Source organism: Patagioenas fasciata, chromosome 12 (assembly GCF_037038585.1).
Source record: "Patagioenas fasciata isolate bPatFas1 chromosome 12, bPatFas1.hap1, whole genome shotgun sequence".
Lineage (NCBI taxonomy): Eukaryota > Metazoa > Chordata > Aves > Columbiformes > Columbidae > Patagioenas > Patagioenas fasciata.
In genome coordinates, this window is record NC_092531.1 from 11,313,883 (window position 1) to 11,335,181 (window position 21,299).

A 21,299-nucleotide genomic window follows, 5' to 3' on the forward strand; every position below is an offset into this window, starting at 1 on the left:
CTGGTCTTTTGCTGGCTCAAACAAAGACGAGCAGCAGTCAACAGGCTGGATCATTGGCAGGTGTGAATGCAGCTCTGACTCCCACAGCATACTTGCGTATCACTTTACACCAGGTGATTCTTTGGTCCAGCATGGTCTGTTTTCAGCATTTTTCTTCCATTTTCTGATTGTTGAACTTAGCTCTTGTAGAAACCAATAATTGTTTCTCAGGTAATTTTTTTTTGTTTGTTTGCTTGGTTGGGGTTTTTTAGAACAACTTTTGTAAAATTTTAGCAATAAAAAGAAATAGCTGATTGCCTTGACACATTTTTGATACTACTGAGGAATGGTACTGTTAATTTTCCTACTGTAGCTCTTTGGTGAGCCCCTCCTTTGCTTATAGTGCCAAATGTTTCCAGTCATGCACATTAGATCAGTGTAGATGCTTTGTGTGGGATGGATGAGTGGCTAACATTCTATTTAAAACCAAAGCTGGATTGAATCCTTTACAAGTTGTTGAAAATCTTAAATAAAATAAGTTATTTCAATCTAATCAGATGGATCTGTCAGTAAGATTTTTTTTTTTAAAAAAACCACAGACCTGTAAAGTTAAGCAGAAGTACTTCTTTTTCCATCTGTTTGGTTGATCTTTCTTCCCTGTTATTAGACATACTGTGTTTTCATTCTCAAGTACAATAGAAGCGGAAAAAAGGATAAAGCAGTAATAGACGCACTTGCCACATTGTGCATTATGTCTTATTTGTCTATGTTGCAAAATTAATAAAGATGAGTTTTGACTAACACTTTGAGGACTTTTCTAGTTAAATTCAGAGGACTTCCTTGGTGCAAAGCTGAAATCATTAGTGGAAAACAGGGTTCTTGATTCCAGACAGAGATGGTGGCAGTTCCCTTCCCATGGCTGCGGGAGCCAGCACGTGCCTTGGGCGGGCAGGCACCAGCGTGCAGCTCTGCAGCGATTGTCTGCCTCGCTCCATACACAAGATCATTGCCAGCTGAATGGAATCTAGGGAGAAATACGACGATTTTTGGTTTTCCCATCTGTGACAGGCAGCCCCTTGAAAGCAGTGTGGGAAAAGAGAAAGGCTGTGATGCTGTGTGACTCGCTCCCTTGGACTCTGCATCACTTCAGCATCTCTGTCTGGCTAGTAAAGAAAGTAGTTGGTGATGATTGTCGTAACTGAGCTGAAACACCATTGCAGCAGACATGGAGGTGTAAATTGATTGCTTGAGGCAGTGCTGAGATTTCAGCAATACAGGTGCTCATTCCTCATAAACTTGCCCAGATACTGCTGCATTCACAGATGTTAATTTTCATTCCATGTCAAGCCAGACGTTTATAGTGTCCTGTCTGTGGTCATGGACTGTAACTAGAGCTGGCTAGCACTACTTTTACTGCTGTTCTTCACATCATTTTAAAAATTTTGCATTTTAAAGTTTCTTGCGTATTTTTGTTTTTCAAAAGCATCAATTCCATTTTTATAAACAATCTGCCTGATATTTTGTACCACAGATATCTGGACACATTTAATATACCTTCTTTTTTTAGTTGGCAGATAATCGTCTTCATGTTCTGTGATAATTTAAAAAAATTAGAACTATTAGCGGAGTCTCCAGTAGTTTAAATGGATGTGTTGCTGTGTTCCAGTGTGTGTTCAGTTAGACAAAAGTGGGTTGCCTTGATTCTAAGTAACAGCGATATGTGTGTGCATATTCTGTGGCAATGCAAAGAGAAACACCTTAGCAAGGACTTTTAAGAGTATGTTCTGGAAAAGAAAGTGTGAAAGAAGAATCTTCAGATTACTGTTTCAGAAACAAGTATTTTTACTTTCATTGGAGATATGTTTATCTTCTGGAAGGTCAAATGATTGATATGATTAGATAGAACCACTGCAGAAATGAAAACTAGAGTACAACTAGATTACCTAGTCTTAATTTAATATATAGTATTGCACACATAGAAAATATTAATCATTAATTATGCTTGAGCCTGGAGAATCTAGAAGGACTATGGGACCTTGGAAAAAGTTTGCCAGTTACTGTAGGTCATAAGAATGAAAAATTGCCAAAAATCTTAGTCAGTGTTTTAATTGCCTTTTGAGGTGGTTTGGGGATCAAAACGACCCATTTCTGCATGTCCAGAAAGGCATTATCTCAGTGCAGCTTTGAAACAGCTTTGCTAAGGGCAGGCGTGCATCCCGTGTGAGTGCACATCTGCTGCTGGCTGGTCATTTGCTGGGCTTTTGCCAGCACTTGGTTAATTAACCGAAGTGTCAAATATTTCTTAAAAACCTCTGCTTTTTGAAAGTTTCCCAAAAGCTAAAAAGCAAGTAGGGTGATTTCTTTGTGTTATAGTCTTGGCTGTACTAGCAGCTCATTTCAAGCAAGCTGTAATGGAACATGACAAAGAGAAGTACTGTGTGTTGCTGTCCTTCAGCATACTTTCATACCTGCATATCTCAGATGAAATTGAGGCATAAATAAAGCTACTGTTTCAGAAGTGCAAAGTTTCTATCAACTGCAGACACAGTGCATTTAAAGAAATTTGGCCTGAGGTCCCGAAACACACAGGGGCAGTTCTAAAAAGTTTTGTCTGAAGCACTGCCTGCCTCATCAGCACAGTACTGGGCTGCTACCTTAACTTCACATTCGGAAAGTACGGGAGGGAAAGTTGGCCGGGATGTGATGACAGTCATTGAAACAGCCACATCAAAATGCAGCAGTGGAAGCTGTGAAAGGATCTTAGCTTGTGTGAAAATGTGCAGCACTTTGAAGGTACTTAGCTGTATAAAGTCCCCCATGCTTAATTTACAGCATTGTTTTTTCCAGTCATCTAAAAACATACAAAATTATGGATTCTAAACACTGTTTCTCACATTATAGTGCACAACTGAAAGAATAATAATAATAATAATAATAATAATAATCATAATCATAATCATAATAAAAACCTCTCCCAGCATATGGTTTTCTATATAATTGATGCCTCTACATGGTGGCATTTGAGCCTTATCTTTGTAGATGCAACATATATTTTTTTGCTGATCTGGCCTTCACAGACCTGGTTTAAAAAGGAGATTTAATTTTTTGTTTTTACAAATATCTAAAAAGGTCATCCTGTTTTTATATCAAGATTTACTCAAAATTGTAGTTTACAATGAAACTTTGATGAAAGAAATGAAGGAAGGACAATTGAGCTAAGACTTTCAAAGTAGCAGGGATGTTACTGAGCTGAGGCTTTTAAAACAGCAGGGACGTTCCTGAGGTAGCCTTTTCTTCTTGATCCACCCAGTGCTCAGTGTATTCGACAGTCCGTTGTCCTTCTTTAAAGCAATGGGGCCTCAGTCCTGTGGGCCACTTTCAGTCCGTTTAAAAACAGAAACTGTAGCTATATAAAAATCATCTTAGAAGAGGTGAGTGTCACTGGTTTTTGGCAACAACAATGAATATTTTGATCCCTTTATTCATACATTGTCTGCAGTTGGTATGACGGGCTGTACAGGAAATGGTTTATGAGCCAGAAATACTGGTACACAAGAGCATGAGCTCAAGGCTCAGAGAAGGAAAAGAAGAAACAACAAAGCTTCACAATACACTGTCAGAAAATACGTGCCAAAAAAAAAGGGAAAAGCGTCCCAAAAAGAAACCCTTCAGGCTGGGTTCTTTGCTGGTGCAAAATGATGGCATTCTGCTCTAATTTAATGTAGTGGCTGTAATTTATGCCAGCTCGGGTTCTGTCGCTTCGCCTTTACGATGTGTGCTATAATTGGTTTCCCTGAAAAATGTAAGCTGGTGGTTGTGGCCGAGTTCCCCTCGCTGCAGTGCTGGGTCACAGCCGTGAGGATGTGTATCCAACCGTGGGAATATACCTTTGCTTTATTCATTTGGCACTAGAAAGACTTTTGGTCCCACCCTTCTGATGTAGTTTGGTGGCTCATGGTCCTATTTTCAGGGAGGCTTTTGTTTTTATTTTTTTATATTTTTGTTACGAGTTTTTTTTGAGGAAAACAATATTTGTGTGTACTTGGAGCTCTCAGAAGGGTGGGCGAGCAAAGCACAGATGGCCATTTGGCCAGGAACATTGTTTATTCTAGAAGATTTGTTACTGTGATTCTAGAGGAAGATAAAGTAGTCCGTGAACCTTCCCCCAGGCATGCCTGTGGTAGTTTATGGCCCTCTTGAAAACTCTTGACTTCGATGTCTCACTGATCCAGTTACAACATCTTTGTATGTAAATGGTGGGTACAAAGCAAGAGCTCCTCTGGGACCCGCCGTGCAAAGATGACCAGACTTTCCCCTATACAAATATAGAACTGACTTGCAGTTGCAACAACAGCTCTTCTTACTGATTCCCTTGCTGCTCCCTTCAAAGGCACAGTTATTTAGCCATGCTGCTTTCATACAATGTTGTCTCTAGTTTTCCCTTGAAATCTGTCTCCTATAGAAAAAAAAATCCAGTCTAGTTCTGCGTGCAGTTTCTACTGTTCTTGAATAATGTTTTTAGCAGCCATTTTGGTCATCTAAAGGCTACCTGAAAAAAAATGCATCTGTGACCAAAGCTTCTCTGTTTTCTTCAAGCATAGAATTAACCCCACGCGTTTTCTAGAAATCTTTATCCCCTTGGTGTGTGCCCACACACGGAGGAGTCTTTTGCCGTAGCTGCTGTAGTGCGAGGATACAGGCAGAGCAAAGCAATTAAGTGTTTTAAGTATTTAACTTGTATTTACTTTTGAAATCTGCTTCACATCTAAACAAGGCTTGTCTGCCAAAGGCTTGCACTGCAGGTGACCTAATAAAAGATGTTACTTCTGTCTGTAAAACTTGCCCTGCCTCGATATGTGTGTGTGTATGCACGTACCTGTATAGAAGAGGGAGGCTCTCCCCACTATTTAGCCTCAAGAACTCTGATGCTAGCAGTTGAAGTCACAAGTTAAAATACAAAGAAATGCAATGACTGTAACAGCAGCATGTAGAAATAAAAAAGTGGTAATTGAAGCCTAGGATGAGAATTAGAAGCTGGTGTGGCCAGCTTTTAATAACTTGTGGAATCATGTATGTTTAGTGTTTCAACTGTGTTGAATCTGAGCCCAGAAAATTAATAATGAAAAATGTGAAGCTGTTGGGGAAAGGAAATAATTCAGATGTATTTTATTGAATTTATCTTGAAGTGTCATCTTTTGCTGAGGAAAATGACAGCTCAGTAAAAACATTGCTTTTTTTTGTAGAACTGTTGCTCCATCACCTCTGCAAATTCTTTGTTTTTTACAGGCACATTTGATACTGTTGCTTAAAAGCACACTGTTACCTGTTTTAAAGAAAAGGTGTCTCCTGATGTTAATGTTAGTCATGTGGATTAGAATTTGGCAATGCCCGCATTAACCTTCTAAAGTGAATTAAGAAAGCAATAATAACATTACTGCTGATTATAAAGTCTCTGGGTTTTTTTTGTTTGTTTGTTTAAACAGATGTGTCCTGAAAGCAGCAGAAATATCAGAGAGGTACAATGTGCATCGTACAATAACAAACCATTTATGGGTCGATTTTATGAATGGGAACCTTTTGCAGAAGGTAAGGGAAGACAACTTGGTTTCGCATTGTTATACACATTGTGTTTTGGAAAGACAAATGTGATCTTTACTCAGTGAAAGCCGTTGGGCTTTGACTGTTTGAGTCTTGCTCATTTTGCTCTGTCTGCTGCATTTATTAGTGGCCAGACAATTAGATAAACTCACATCAATATTTCTTGTATTTTACAGGAATGAAAGCATGTAAGTCCTACTTTGACTGTTATATATCGTTGGCTCTGTGTAGTTTTGCAACAGTATTTCAGCTACTACACTGTTAACTATATTTTTTTTAATGTATTTGCATTTGATGACAAAGGCTCAATATGGCCCTATTTCAGTAAATGATTTATCTTTTTTATGCCAGTTTAGCATGTGACTCAGGGTTCTTATGCATTCGTTTCAGGACTGTCTAGCTGTCTAATTTGTATTTTCTGATGGTATGTTTGACTGGATGGGGGCTATGGGAGGGATGCCCATGCTGTGAACTTCCCCAGCGGCATGTTGAGCCGATTGGAACCCAGAGCAGCAGCAGCTCTGGTAGTGGTCCGCCAACCCTCTGGAGTCCTCACCCTTGCAGGATAACGTTTCAGTCAGTTGTGGGTTGTATATTATTTGTTTTGTTTGTCTTTCTGTAAACAAAAGCAATGGAGTTGCACCTCAGTTGAGATTTATGAGGTAAATAATTTATTCTTCAAATATGTCTCTGGATTCAGAGGAATTTAGTTCATGTCTTATTTTTTAAATTAACTTTTTAAAAAAGTTGTTTTCCACAAAACTTCAAAGACCAAAGAGGATTTACATATAGCTGGTCCACACTATATGGACTTATTACTCTAGCTTTGTTGTTCTGAAGCTGTTCTACCACTGAGTGTGAATCACTAGCAGAGGGTGCAGTGATGACTCTCTTACCCACAGACTCCTTCACCCCCAGGCTGCCTGTGTTCCGTGCCACCTGTTCTGTGCCATCTCCTCTCCAAATGGAGACACAGTCTCACCTTAGAATTTAAAAATGCAGGATGTGGGCCCATCTGCTTATCCTTTCTAGATTTGAGAAGAACAAAGTAGAAGGAAGAGAATTTAAATATATTTTTAAAACGTCTCTTGAATATGGCTTTTATTGCCATCTGTGTTAGTACCTACATATAATACGAAGTCACACAATTAAATAGAAGTAATACATTATGTCATGGCTTACAGCCAGCGTTTGCAGGAATGTCTCTTTGCCAGAGGACTTCGTCACAAATAAAGGCTTCAGTGTGCTATGATTTGTCTTTATGGCAGTGCTCTGCCCCTATATGTCCTAAAATCGATGTAGTGGCAAGATTTACCTGATTACGCACATCTTCATTCTCAGTGATTTGCTCTGGGGCAGCTGGTGCTCTGCGTGTGTTTTAGTTTCCTACAGTCTTTAACTCATTGTGCTAGGTTGCTTTCCCAGCTCCAAAAGGAAGGCAGAATAAGGGACTGGAAAAGGAATGGCTGGTTTCTTTCATGATGGAGGGATTCCTCCTCCTTCTCATGTTTTTATTCCCCCTCCTTTCATCCTAACAGGTTTAGAAGGAAAAAAGAGTGATAACCACTGGTGATTTTTTTGCTGTTAATAAACTGAGGTCATATCTATCCTGTAGTATAGAGCCTGACATTAAGTATAGAAGTGAAAACACTGACCAGCACATCTGTATGGCTGCAGCTGGGCCGGCCAGCTGGAACACAGCGCATGTTGCTGTCACTGCATTGCTCCTGGGGACTTGGGGAGCCCCTTGCTGGACTGCATTGTGTGAATAGCTCGCTCTGAGCCAGCTTTCGGTGTTCTGTGCCTTGCCTCATTGCACAAAGGCAAAATGCCTGTTTCGTAACAATGAAGACCCTTCCAAAGATGTGCTAAAGGAAGTATTAGAAGTCATTGTTTATTTATTTTTCAGGGAACTGAAGGAGTGTTGCAAACATGTGAAGTTCCTTTTTCCTGTACCCAGAAATGGACATTTCCATGGGTACTTGATGTGCTGGCATGTTCTATGTAGGTCCTTTAGTTGAACAGCTTTGATCCACAGTTGTTACCTATTTCTTACAGCTCAACACAAGTCAGTGCAGATTCAGGTAGGCCCATATCTGACTTCAAACTGATCTAATAATATTTATTTCTAATGTAGTCATGTCTCAGTTCTGGTTTGGTCTGTTGTGGGTATAGTGAAGACTTGCAGAGCTATGCCTCTTTATTTTAAATTATGAGTTATATACTATACTTTTAATTAAAGTCATGTTAGACATTGTAAAGTTGCCCAAAAAGAAGTTTCAGAGCTGTACAGGTTTGGCACTTTGTACCATGCATTTAGGCAGAAAAAATAATTTGGTACCCTATGGCTGAAGGCATGTTCTGCAGACAGCCTGACTTCTCCTACAATGTGTCCCCAAAGACTTACAGTGCATTAGCTTTGATACATCCCTGTTCAAGCTGCTATTGGGAAGACGCAGCCAATGCTGAGCCAACTCAGCCCACCTCCATCTCCACTTCCTTGCTTCCTGCACAGCAGCTTTGACTCACTCTGCCCTCTGCCAGGAAAGATGACTCAGGGGATCTAAACCATGCCACAATAATTTCTTTTTCTCTCCCCTGCATAGCACCGCTTGCTCCTAATGTTTACATTGGATGGATAAGGGTAGCTAAACCATAATTTGCAACTCTGTATTGATGGTGACTTCAGTGTAGTTATTATTATTTTTGAAAAATACATGTATTTTTATTTCTCTCTTGTTCAGATTGGTGCAGCTGCATTTCTAACCCCTGTTTTATGTGCTACTGGTCCAACACAAACTTTTGTCTTTATTAAAAAAGCCATATTAAAGGGACTATAAAGCCTACGAACTTAGAGTATTTAATGAAAAAACCCTAGCTTGTGTTGGAGAACTAATAGCACATAATTACTTTAAGGGCAGGATTTGAGACAAAACATCCAGTTGTGACAGAGGGAAAACGTCACAGTGACATGACCATAAACCCTGTAAGGAAGCTTAAATCTGCAGAAGCAGTAAATATTTTAATCATTCTGGTAATTGAACTCTTTAAATTTGAACTCATTATTTCAGAACACTTTTATTTTTAATTGTGGTGAAAAACTCCTAAACTCAAGTGTTTGATATTTTGATGGCTGTATGAAAAAAATCTATTTAAAGGAGAAAACATATTGGCTCATTGGAAAAGGTAACTCAGTGGGAATCTGACCATAGGAGACTCTCTTAGTGAAGAACAACTGCATTTTAAAAAGGAGGGAGACAACTGCGGATTTTTTTTTTGTCAGAGATCCCGTATAAGGTTAAAGAAGAAATAAAGTCCTCTCCAGGAAAATCTGTCTGATACTTCATCTTCAGGAGGATATCTGGATAGTCCTATGTATCCAAAATACATCGTCAACTAGTCTTTTCAAATCAACAACTGCAGGCCCTCTTGCTTTGAGTTCTGTTTGATAACAACAGCCAGGCTTTTGTACCAGACAGTGGTTTTTCTCCTGCAGCCCCAGCCATGGGTTGCTGTCACAGCAGTGGGATCACCCCTGCACAAAGGGCGAGCGGTGGCTGTGCAGGGCGCCCTGCTCTGCGGGACGCAGAGTCCTGCAGGGATGCTCGGCTGTCCCGCCTGCGCTGCTCTGTGCCGTGGGACCAGCCAGGGCAGCCCTGGTAGCGCCTCTGCCTGCTCTGCAAGGGCAAGAGACCTTTGGAGCCTGGGAGGAGCTGTGATTGCATCTCCAACGTTTCAAACTTGAAATTACTAAAAATCTATTATCTAGGGACTTGGCTTTTTTCTTCCTTTCAAACATAGCAATTTATGAGCAGAAAAAGACTGCAAAGTCTGAACAGTTTCTCCTGAGAGACAATTTCACTTTCTTAAAAAAGAGGATTTTGCAAATCAGAGCCTGGTCCACTGAAAGTCAGACATGTTTTGCCTCTAAAAGATACTGAGGCTTTCGTCTCTCCCCTGGTAGTAAAAGAAATGCACAATTTTCATGGAAATAATTCTGGTTTATTTTTTGAGAATTTTTTCATTTTGTTATTTTAGAGCAAAATTTCAATGGGAAATTTTCTAAAATGCAGACTTGACCAAGCATTTCCTCCAAACAACATTTTTGTTTGCTTTTTGTTGAAAACCAGCTTTTGTTTCCATACTGCCCTTCCAGGTGAATGTGCCTGTTTGCAGGGCAGCACGCTTGTTTACCTGCATCACACTGACGGCAGGAATTCTTGCTGTTTCGAATGTGCCTGTTATTTTCCGTATGCAGCTGTAGCTTGTGTTAAAGCTTGCTGGACACTATCTAACAAAGCTAATAATAGGAATGAGGACATTGTTATAGGATCATCATGGTTGTGGCTGTACAGATGATTCAGTTCCACTTGGTAATGTCAAGATGTCTTTGGCTTAAAGCACTATATTGAGCCAGAGGAGTTTCTAGGAACAGAGCCATGCTCAGATGTTGAAAGCTGTTTGGATGGTTTGTTGCTGGCAGGCAGTGGCTGGAACCGGGGGCTGCACAGCGCAGGCAGAGGCCTCTGCTCCCTGTGGGGTCCCGCGGGCCGGGCTCGGGGCAGCACCTTCCACCTGCGCCGGGACAGCTCCAGCAGCGAGAGGGATCTCTGCAAAGCCTGCCAGAGTTCATTCGTTTCCTTCCACTTACCAGGTCTGGCTTCCTCTTAGGACTCCTCTTCGTTTTCCTGTTTGATTGCTGAGACACAGGAATTGTGTGGAGCCCATACAGCACATCTCCTTTTGGAGCAGGGCTAGGGTGAGGCTGAGCTTCAACTGGGATAACAATAGCAGTAGTGTATATGAAGTGGTACTAATGTCACTGCTGCATTTTCTGTGGGGTGAAAAACGGGTCCCCAGCCTCCTCCAGTCCTGTTGTTGCTAAACCTGACTGCTGATGGACACCCCAATGTGTGATTCAAAATCAAGAGGAGTGAAAGAGGCGTGGGGTGTCAGCAGCCAGTCTTGTGGCAGGGCGGTTGGGCAATTTCAGCCGGTTTCTCTTTCCTTGAAATGTAGCAGAATCCAAACTCTGAATTGATGGAAGGAGATTTGGTCTGCATCGGTTTTATGCTGGGCTTCGTGATACTCTTTCTTTAAAACGTCTTTCCCATCAGCTCTCCATCCTGAAGCCTGTATTATGTTCAAAGGAGAAATCACTGTAGAAGTAAATCTGTGTGTGTGGTAAAATCCTTTCTGAGTTTGCTCTTGTTTTAAAATACCTTCTGGTAACCTGGCTTCTAGCTGTGGATGTCTCCCAGCTATAGCTGTGAAAAATACAAGCTCTGAAGAAAATGAAAGGTATAACTTCCATGGGTGTCTAGGAAATATTGCAACGTGAGTATGTTGTGTCAGATAAGAGGCATTTATGACTTAGACTGATTTTGTTTTTGCAATTAGAATCACAGAATCATTTTGGTTGGAAAAGACCTTTAAGATCATCAAGTCCAACTGTTAACTGAGCGCTGCCAAATCCACCTCTAAACCATGTCCCTAAGCTCCTCATCTATGTGTCTTTTAAACACCTCCAGGGATTAGGATGGAGACTGAAGACTAATGCAGGGCCACTACATTTATCATTTATTTATTCATGTTTTTTCTTGCTGGGTTTGGAACAACAGATTTCACTCATTTTGAATGACAAAATATCTTCTCATAACATATGAAAATGTAGTGGCCCAACTTGAGATGTTAAGTTGCCAAGAAACTTCTCCAGGCCTCTGTAATTGATGACACTGAAGACACTGAATGAACTCTGATTAATACGATTCAAGTAAATAGAAAATGGAAGAAAAACCTAATTGATCTTAGAAAAATCTTGGTCTTTTAAAAATCTTAATAGCATTGAGCACTTCTGGGATGGAACAGCCATCAGGCAGAGAGGGCCAATAACATTAACAAGTCAGTGCAGACACTGCCTGCAGAACCTCAACAACCAGCTGTGGGCACAGAGTAGTTTTGCTGATGTTTCAGGGTTTGGGAGGTTTTGATTAATTTGCTTCAGCTTTATGCAGACAAGGGTATATAGACTTTTGAGGACAACATTTATTCGGTTCTAAAGTCTCATCAATAAGATGTTTTGTAGAACATTTTCCATATCATTGGTCCACAGAAATCATCCACTAGAACTAGTGAACCTCAGGACATCCCTCTCTGGGAGTGTTTGTAAGTCTGCTAAATTAATATCAAAGTTCTGACAGGTAACACTTCTCTTGTCAGATTTCTGGAAGTTGCTTTTAAGTTTTCTTTTCTTATATGTGGCTATTTTGTATATAGATACCAAATATGTGCAAACAATTTGGCAGCAAGTTTTGGGGCCAGATATAAATGTGGCCTATTGGATGTTGTGTGGAGTTGCAAATCGGGGAATATTCTGGGCCAACTCTGAATATATTATGCTTATTTTCAATTGTTTAGTTTTTTCTTCTGTTAGATTATGAGATATGTGTATAAACAAGTTGTTATAGATATATATTGTTTATATGTACGTTACTAGTGCAAGCATTCATTCAGTGTCTATCGCTGGATTTCATTACATCTTACCGTTGTAGAAGCATTATAAAGTTTGATATATACAGAGAAACATAATATTTGCATAATCTCTATAGGTTAACTGGAAATGAGGCTTCAGCTTAGAGTAATGAGAGGATTCATCCTTGAGTAGGATTAGCGAGGTAGGCGCTGGTGCCTGTGGTTTCTTGGCTAAAGGAGCACAGGCCTGGAGAAGCAAAGGTGGCTGAATCCCGGCTTCTGAACTCTTGACCTTTCCTCATTTGTAGCTGCCAGCTCCTTGTGGCTCAGGATACAGTGTGCTGAATTGGTATTCTCTTAGTTTACTGTGCAATACTTTGACAACCTGATTTTTTTCACCCAGAGGACAAGGAGAAGTCTTAATTGTTTTATTTATACTTTCTCTAGTGAGTTGCTTCTAGTTAGTGGACATACAGACGTTTGAGTATATACACAGTATCTCAAGAAATAATCCAGCTGTGCTGCAGTTCATCCAGCTGCAAGGTATTATATTCAGTGAGGCAGCTGCTTGAAGTCTTAATTTCTCATTGCGATAGACCATACTTCTCTGCTTTTTTTTTCCCTGCCTCTACCTGTTAAAAATCTTGATTGCTTTTATTCCATTTTGTGGCTAGCTGTGCTTGAAGCTTGTATTTTAATTGCACATACTTTGTTTTACAGGACAATTTTTTTGTTTTTTTTTTTGGTTGTTCCTGTTTCATATGAAATGCTGTAGCCAGACAGATTCGTTGAAGAGGCAACAGAGTTTTGGGAGATTTGAAATGTAATGAGTAGATGCTGTTTGTATTTGTTGATTAGCTACAACTCAAATAGAGCACTCTTATCTAATGATAGGAAACAACAGAATATAGGTAATAACAGAATTGATATTCTTACATTTCATCACAAAAAACCAAAGAGATTACTACCACCTGTTTTTTTTCCTTGTTTGTAGTATGTGTGTAGGAAAAGAAAACTGTCTAGGAGTTGGTCTCTGTGTCTTCCTGCAAACCAAAATTCTAACTCTATGCCTATCAATTAAAATAAGTGTTAAACAGCTATGCTGATATAATTCCCTTCTACATGCTTTTCACGTGTACATTTCATATGCACTTTTCTTCAGGGTTATGATCTAGCATGATTTGATATTTAGGAAATGAATTTGGAAAAATGTAGTGAAAACTTTGTCCTGTTTTGTATTTTCTGAGAACTGATGACTTCCAGTCTTCAAATACAGCGTGGGTTGACACATGAAACGCACTGCAGCTTGCTTTACTTGGCCTTTTCTGTTATCTGTTGGGCTGCTTTTAACTTGCATCAGTCTTAATGTCTACCTGTTTCAGGAACAGTTACTTAGCAAATGAGTTACGTTAAGATGAACAGGAAGCCAGTAGCAGTTTAGTGTAAGATAAGGCATCCTGAAGCATATACCTGAAATTGCTGTCAGGGGCTGAAGCACTGTAGGCTTACAGTTTCTCTTGACTTCTGATGGAATATGATCTCTGATTTCCTTTAGACTCATGGGAAATCCTATCCGAGGCAGTGAAGTATCCATTTTTCACACATTACTGAAAATTTCATTTTAAACTGACATCTCTTTGAAATGTTTCTCACTTATGAAACTGAAATTTATTCAAATGCAGTGGAACAAGAAGTTCATTTGTACTATGTCTCTTTTTTCCCCTTTATTCCTGTTTTGTGAATGGATCACAAGAGAAAGCAGATGGAAGTTTGCAAAGCTTTAAAAGTATGGTTGGGTTAAAGTATCTGAGGCATTTCTTTGACTTCACCAATAAATCTGCTTCCTGAACATCTGTTGTGTTGAGCTTGACCTGGAAATTGTAAATATCCTGTGTATTACTGAAATATGTAACTACTTCTATAGAAAGCTTTAATAAAAAAATATTCTTAGATACTTATATATATGGAAACCTGATGCTTCCACATGGCAACTTACCTTTTATAGTTACTCCTCCTATGTAATTTTATTAATACACATGTTTTGATTTGCATTTGTAAGCAGCTTAGCAGCATCAGAGCCTGGCTTTTACCCGGGATTCTGTGGTTTGGTACAATTCAAATGGTACTGCATACGTATTTTCAACTGTACTGTTTAAAGCAGGGACCATACTCTGATGTACGGAGTCAGCCATTCCCCTGGGATAGGTCGCATGCTCTGCATGTTCTTGTGTTTCTAGTTCATCATGCATACCTCAGTGTCTCGACTTTTCTAATTGGTGTTTGGAGGAGAAAATGGGTTAAGGGGGATGAGAGCAAGAAAATGTGGATGTTTATGGATGGACACCTGAATGACCCTCAAGAACTGGAAAAAGGTTGTTAGTGCCTTTAGGAAAATGGGAAAGGACATAATCCATTGAATGTTATCATTCACCAGTAAACTCAGTGCCCTCCAAAGTGGACTTGAACATAAACCATGTAAACAGAACGTATTTTTAAGATGGCAGGAAAGTGAGAGCAAGGAGATGAGCTGAGACAAGCCATATCTGTCCTAATTTTACAGGCTTTAGATAAATTTAGCCTAGCTTTGGTGTAGAAGAGTTGTTGTCTTCTCTATCCAGGTGACCAATATTTACCATTGCATTTTAGAGCAAGGATGTCAAACTCATTTTCACCAGGAACCAGATCAGCCTTGCGGTTGCCTTCGAAGGGCCAAATGTAATTTTAGCACTGGATGAATGCGGGAGTAGCTACATTTATTAAATACTAAAATTACATTTCACCCTCTGAAGGCAACCACGAGGCTGTTGTGGCCCCTGGTGAAAATGAGTTTGACACCCCTGTTTTAGAGTATCTAACCTGCCTGGTTGCATTAATTGTGAGTTGGGTAAACATTTCAGGAAAAATTTTATACCCTAATTTCAAAGCACACTGCTTAGTTCCTTTGGTGGGAGCAGAAAGTTAAGGACGGATGTTGTGGCTTTCAGGCTCAGATTTAGAAACAAAATTGTATCCAGATTGTGCAGCAATGAAGATTGTTAGGCTAGAACAGAACGTGGAAGGAAGATTTGATTTTTGTAAAGCACACGTGGAAGTGAGTGGTGTAGATACTTTTAAACTTACTTGGATAAAATTTATCTCAACTCTCTCCACTTGCTACCAACAGCAAGACCTCCATGGATTCAGATCAGTATTTGTATCTGCAGTATCAACACATTACCTGATACTGTGCAAGTGTCTCTGAGAGGTGCTGTGCAAATGCGTATACTTATGACTTGAATGGGAAAAAACACAAAACAACCCAAACACATTTGTTTTTCCACTAGAATATTCTCTAATTTTATTCGTTCTTCTGAAAATGAATAAACTTCTGTTGTCCATGGGACGACTCATCTCTTAAGCTTCAGAGCCAAAAATGTCACTCCAAAAATTTGCCTTCGCTGTTGAATTAAAATCTTTCACTTCCTTAGGCTTCTTCATAACAAAACACCAATGTAAAGAGGGCATCCTATCCTGATTCTTGCATCTCTTTTGGGATATGAAAAATGAATCTTAGTCTGAATTCTCGTAAATCAGTTCTTTTTGATGGTAGTTCCTTTTGCAGCATCTAGAGACAAGCAGGCTTGGATGCTCCAAACAGATGTATTTTACAGCTTCACAAGGAAACTACTTTTTATGAGTTTTATGATTGTAGTCCTAGGAGTCCTTGTCACGCAGATCTGCACAACCATTTCTTGTAGTATAGTACACTAGAATGGGAGAAACCTTAGAGCTAAGAGTGTTTTGCAGGTGTGCACTTCTTGCACAAACCCCAGCGATCTTACCATGTCTCCAGATCCATGAAATAGTCTGGAGAATAAAATAGAGCTGCTAGGTCAAGACTGTGTAATCATTTCAGCATATGTTATACATTAACTTTGGGGAATATTGAATAAACAGGGCAACAATTAAGCAAAGGATTATCAACATGTGTTCCATCTTCGTTGTGAAATGTATGAAATAATTATTCAACATATTTCTTGTACAATTTTCAATTTGTAAAGTCAAATATGTAATCTTTATTTTAAACACTTTGTTCTATACAGTGTGGGTTGGTTAAGGTAGAAGGCAAAATTGAAAAATGCCTGGTAAATATTATTTTCATGTTTAAAAAGAGATGGACAACTGAGACATAAGGAGAAAATACATAAAGCAAGTTTGGAATATGAAGTAGAAAAGAGGTTTCCCTACTTTATTAATATTTTCCATGTGTTTGATTTCAGACAAGCTTTCCCTTTATCTGCTCCGTCAGCAGGGATGTCCTGGCGTGGCGCTGCATGTGCAGCAGGCTCAGTGCTCCCGCTCAGGTCGCTGCTGAACTTCAAGGGAGGTGATAGAAATATGACTTTCTATAGGTCCTAATGGTCCAAGAGTTGTTAGTTAGGTTAGTGAGAGTTTTTCTCATTCACTTTGGTGGCTTTTGGATGAGGTTATTTGGAAGAAAATTCACCATGTAACTAAAAACCTGAACGGAACTGAGGTCTGACCTTGCAAAACTTTGTTGCGGGTTGATAATATCCAGATTTCATTGTACTCAGAGAATTGGTATGTACCTCATTCAGTGGAGGCTCAGGAATCCACTAGAAATTGTCACAGTTTATTTGAAAAAGATGACTCAGTTCAGAGAATCCACCTGTGGTCCCTACTCTGTCCAAAGGTTCAAGGAGCGTTTGCTGAGTCCGTGCCGGTTCTGTGGGTGAGTGGACAGGTGGGGACTTGGAAAGCAAAAACACGTAACGGTGGGATTCAGAGTGTTCTTGTTTTCCGTGGACAATTACAAGTGCACAAAGAAGGGGGTTTAGGACCGTCTCAGAGACCAAATTACTTCCTTCTTCAGCCCTTCCTCACATGTGTCTTTTGTTTTACTGTATGTGTTCCTGAGCAATTAAAATTGTGAATACTAAATGAAACTTTTATTCTACTGTTGAACCTTTTAGGAATTAACAGTCCTTTTAAAAAATAAAAATACTGTATATATTCCTTGTTCAAAAACCCTCCAAACACTGACGTAACTCTTGGAGAAACGAACTATAAAAGGGTTCTAGTAAACACAGCCTCTTTCCCATCTACTTTGAGAGTCTGATTTCTTCTGAGTATTTTTCATTGTGTTAGAAGAATTACATATTAAGATACTTTTCATTTATGGTTTGTTCATTTTGAGCCAATTCCAGTATCAACTGATACGAAAGGGAAGATAACATGAACTTCAGAGGGAATCAGATATGAATCTAAACATTTATATTCATAGTTTCCATTTGTGTACTCAAAAATTGTGCATGCATACTCTCAGGAGTAGAACGTGCACTTTTGCTTTCTGGAATATGTAAGCACAAAGTTATCTTTTCTTAATGTACTTTCTGCAATATTGTGTGGATTTTAGAAATGAACACCTGCATACACTGAAAAGGTAGATATACAGGTTCTGGTTCCTGTGAAATGTGTGGATTTTACCTGATTAGTTTATAAATGTTTTAGCTTCAACTCATGAGTTGGTTCTCAAGCTGAGGTTTGGGTCAGTCTACAAGTGGGGCCAGAAGCTGTGCCCACAGTTCTCAATGGCAGCATGGGGGCAGTTCACCAGTCCAGAAACTGTGGCTGGCTGAAGAGTTTAGGAAGCCCGCTCGACTACAGAAGATGGTTTCAGCTCTGGCAGTCTTTTAATAGTAGGTTGACATTTAAGCATGGCCTAGGGCACTTAAAGCATCAGTGTTTTTTTTCCAGACTAGAAAATCCAGGCTCCCTCAGGTAAGGCCCTAACTGCAGGTTACCGGTTTAGGGGACACCTGGGTCACTGCTGGGGGTGTCCCCGTGTCTGCTGCAGCCCCAGGAGCGCTGAAGTTTAAGACACGCATGTGAGTTACAGCCGCTTAACGATGCTTAATGTGCTTAACTGGTAAGATTCACACTTGTAGCCTGTGGCAAACACAAATTGCAAGTCATTTGCTGAAGCCTCTCCTATCCTAATAAAACCTCTTTCTGTGGGATATGACTTTATCTTTTGTTTTATAGTACAGGATGAAAGCCTTGCAAGGTTAGTCCCTGGAGCTCAAGCTGACTACTGAGACTCACGAAGCTCAGTCTTAGTCTGGAGTCACTGTGCAAAACTTTTAAGAGCGGGGCGGGATGGGAGGTTGTAAAGATAAACTGCTACAGAGGGTTCCTCAGGATTAAGTGTTATAGCCTATTTTCTAACATGGCATTCCTTAAGAGCCCTCAGATTGACCATTTCCAACTTCATCTCCCAGTATTTCAAAGGAGCACAGAGTTTACAACTCTCATTGATCTCACTGCTAGAAAAATGAGGTTACTTATTAATATGACTGTGAGTGCCTGTGCTGCACATAATTATTTAAATATAGGCATGCCTGTGTTTCTGGAGTATTCTGTTAATGTTTTTGGTAGTGCTGAGTGTTATGAGGGGAATTAAAAAGATTTTGCCAATTTAACCAGCATAAGTAATTGGGACTGGCATTTATTATTTTATTATATATATGCTTGATATTCCTTCTTGTTATGATGAATTACTATTTCCAAAGCAAGCAAAATCTTACCCACTGTGAAAGAAAATCTTATAATGTGGATGAACATCAGAAGAAAGAGATTCCCAGTGGTAGTATATAAAATGAAAAGCAGAACCGGCTTCTATTGTGCTCTGTTTCCATTAGACATCTTGGAAGTTTTATACACATGGCGCATAATAAATATCTAGGCCACAGTTTGAGGTCTTTTACAAAGGAGAGACAATTCTTGCTAATATTTTACTGGATCAGTTCTCCCTCTTAGATAGATACAAATCTCTGGCATTTGTCCACAGTGTCAACTTGCGAATGTGTTAATTTGCTTTCTATATTGCACTGTATAACTCTGAATTTAAATCCAAACCCACATATTTAAAATTAAGTTTGAAAGAGCCAGAGAACCGTACATTAAATTAGCTCATATATCTGCAAAGAGAAGAGATCTGCTTCTGAGTAATTTTCGTCAGAGGCCTAAAAAATACGGAGGGACAACTCACTATGGTTGGTTCTGCTGAAACGGAGCAGTGATCCCTCTGGAGAGAGATCACAAAGAGCTAACTGTTTGGATCCATTACACCACTGAGGTGGATATCAAGTATAAAACCAGAAACAGACCTCAAAAAGTGGAGCCTGATCTTTTATTCTTTTTTTCAAATATAATAATATAAGTCTGGTGACATCATCAGATCTGAAAAGTAATATAGACTTTTACTGTATTTTTTTTTCATTACTCCAGTATAAATGTATCCCAGTGTATGTAAAATGCATTATAGCAAATCCACAAGCAATTTCCTTCATTGTAACAAATACTGTATCTCATTAGAGCAAAACAAGCCCCCAGTTATGTTGCAGAACATCTGCTTAATAATTTCAAGTTCCTCCAGCAATGCTGCCAAAACAGCTAAAAAGTCAACATCTAGTCCATTACTTTGATCAACTGAAGTAATAAAATTATAAATAATGCACCAAATGCAGATCTGGTGAAAGGCAGCACAGGGTGCTGGCCCTGGGCTTGGATGGCTGGGGCTGATGGTGATGTGGCTTCAGACACTTGGACCTGGTATTCCGAGGAGGGTGGGATGGAGAACCAGATATCTGGCTTGCATAGATTTCCTATCTAACAGTGAGAAAGTGAGATAATCTTTCTGTGTCCAGATCCAGACTCTAAAGTTCAGTTTAAAATGCCCTTTTTATACCGCTGGGCTTTCTGTAATGCATATGAGGTGCTTTAACATTACTGACATGAGCAAAAGCATCTGTAAACAAACAACAGATCAATGTTTATGTAAAATTTGGCATGAGTTGTACTGATACTTATTATTTCTCTGCTTTGTGGTGATATCAGTTTTTGCTCTGTTTGTCTTAGGGCAACAGTCGCTGTGTATTGTTGCAGTGTTAACATAGTGGCTGCCGTAGGAGTATTTGGTGAAACTCCACACCAGTGTGAGCAGTCAGGACCGGAGCGATACGGTTCAGTACAGGTCTCTTGGAGCTGACCCTGTTGGTCTGGTCTAGTTAAAACCAGATCAGGGCTGTAGCAGTTCCTGACTCTGTAAATTACAGACAAAAAAGCTTTTTGTTTCATTGTTCTTCCACTGTGAGAATTTAACTATTGGCACTAATTAAGGTGTCAAGAGTCAAATTACTTTTATTCTGAAAGACACACCATAGTTCATACAGACAAATGCAAATCCTAAGGGTTTCAGCTGTACAACCACACTGTGCAGATGGCAGAATTAAGTGATGATGCCGGACGTGTGAGGGATGTCATAGCCGTAAATCTTTGAATCTGAGGTTAAGAAGAAATGCTAGAATAAAAATCGGCATTTGGAACATTACCTTTGAATTCATTGCAATTTGTAACTTCTGTGATGCCACAGAAAGAAAAAGAGCAATAAGAAACAAAAGTTTTTTGTTTTGTTTTGTTTTTTTTTTTTTTCCCCACTGTATGCCCTTAGCATAGGAGGGATAGAAGGATTCCTGGGTTTTGAAGGGATCTTTCTGATGAGGTTCTGTGTGTGGGTTGCCTCTTGGACAGGAGCAGCTTAGACAAAGATGAAAAGAAATTTCAATACCAGAGTAACAGTACTTACTGGATTCCTGAGCTTCAGTCATTTCCAAGAGATTCCTGCACATGGCCAGTCATTTGAGAAAAAGAGCAGCCGGATTTTGAAGTGGTTAAACTGGCACCATAAAAAGAGAAAACAAGCCACTAGTTTATTTTCACCTGTTGGATGCATTTCTGTTGAGGTTACTTTTTAACTACCGTCATGTTCCAAAGCACTCATACAATAATGTGGAGAGTAATTTGGTGTGTTGTGTGGCATAGTTTCTATTTTCCTCAAAAGCAATTTACACTGGTGTTGTAGGGTCAGCTTCACCAATTCCCTTGCAATATATCCTGTTTTTTTTTTTTCCCCCAAATTTTCCTCCTCTAAATGCTGCATCTGTAATACATGTTGGTTTAGACCTTGCAAAACATGCTTTGCTTAGTTAGATGGCCGGAAGGACATCCATCACGGAAATGATACTGTTTGGTTGATGCAGCGCTCTGCACCAGTTCAGCAAGAAAAGCGTTTGAACTGAGTTGCATCAGAAATTCAGGCTTAGACTTCCCACTGAAGTAAACATGTTATTGGCTATTCTTGGGTGCTCTATTCTTTATGATTTGGTTAATAATGTTACTGTTATGGTTAA

The 21,299-nt window shown here is 39.5% G+C and overlaps 1 protein-coding gene across 4 annotated transcripts in view; it reads left to right on the forward strand.

The window, feature by feature from the left end:
* Positions 1-21,299, forward strand: part of THSD4 (thrombospondin type 1 domain containing 4) — a 270,932-nt gene that overhangs the window by 66,474 nt on the left and 183,159 nt on the right. For all 4 annotated transcript variants that reach the window (XM_071813860.1, XM_065847274.2, XM_071813861.1 and 1 more), the window contains exon 6: positions 5,463-5,565. In XM_071813860.1, coding sequence (XP_071669961.1) covers positions 5,463-5,565 — 103 coding nt within the window. The remainder of the gene's footprint in view (positions 1-5,462; positions 5,566-21,299) is intronic.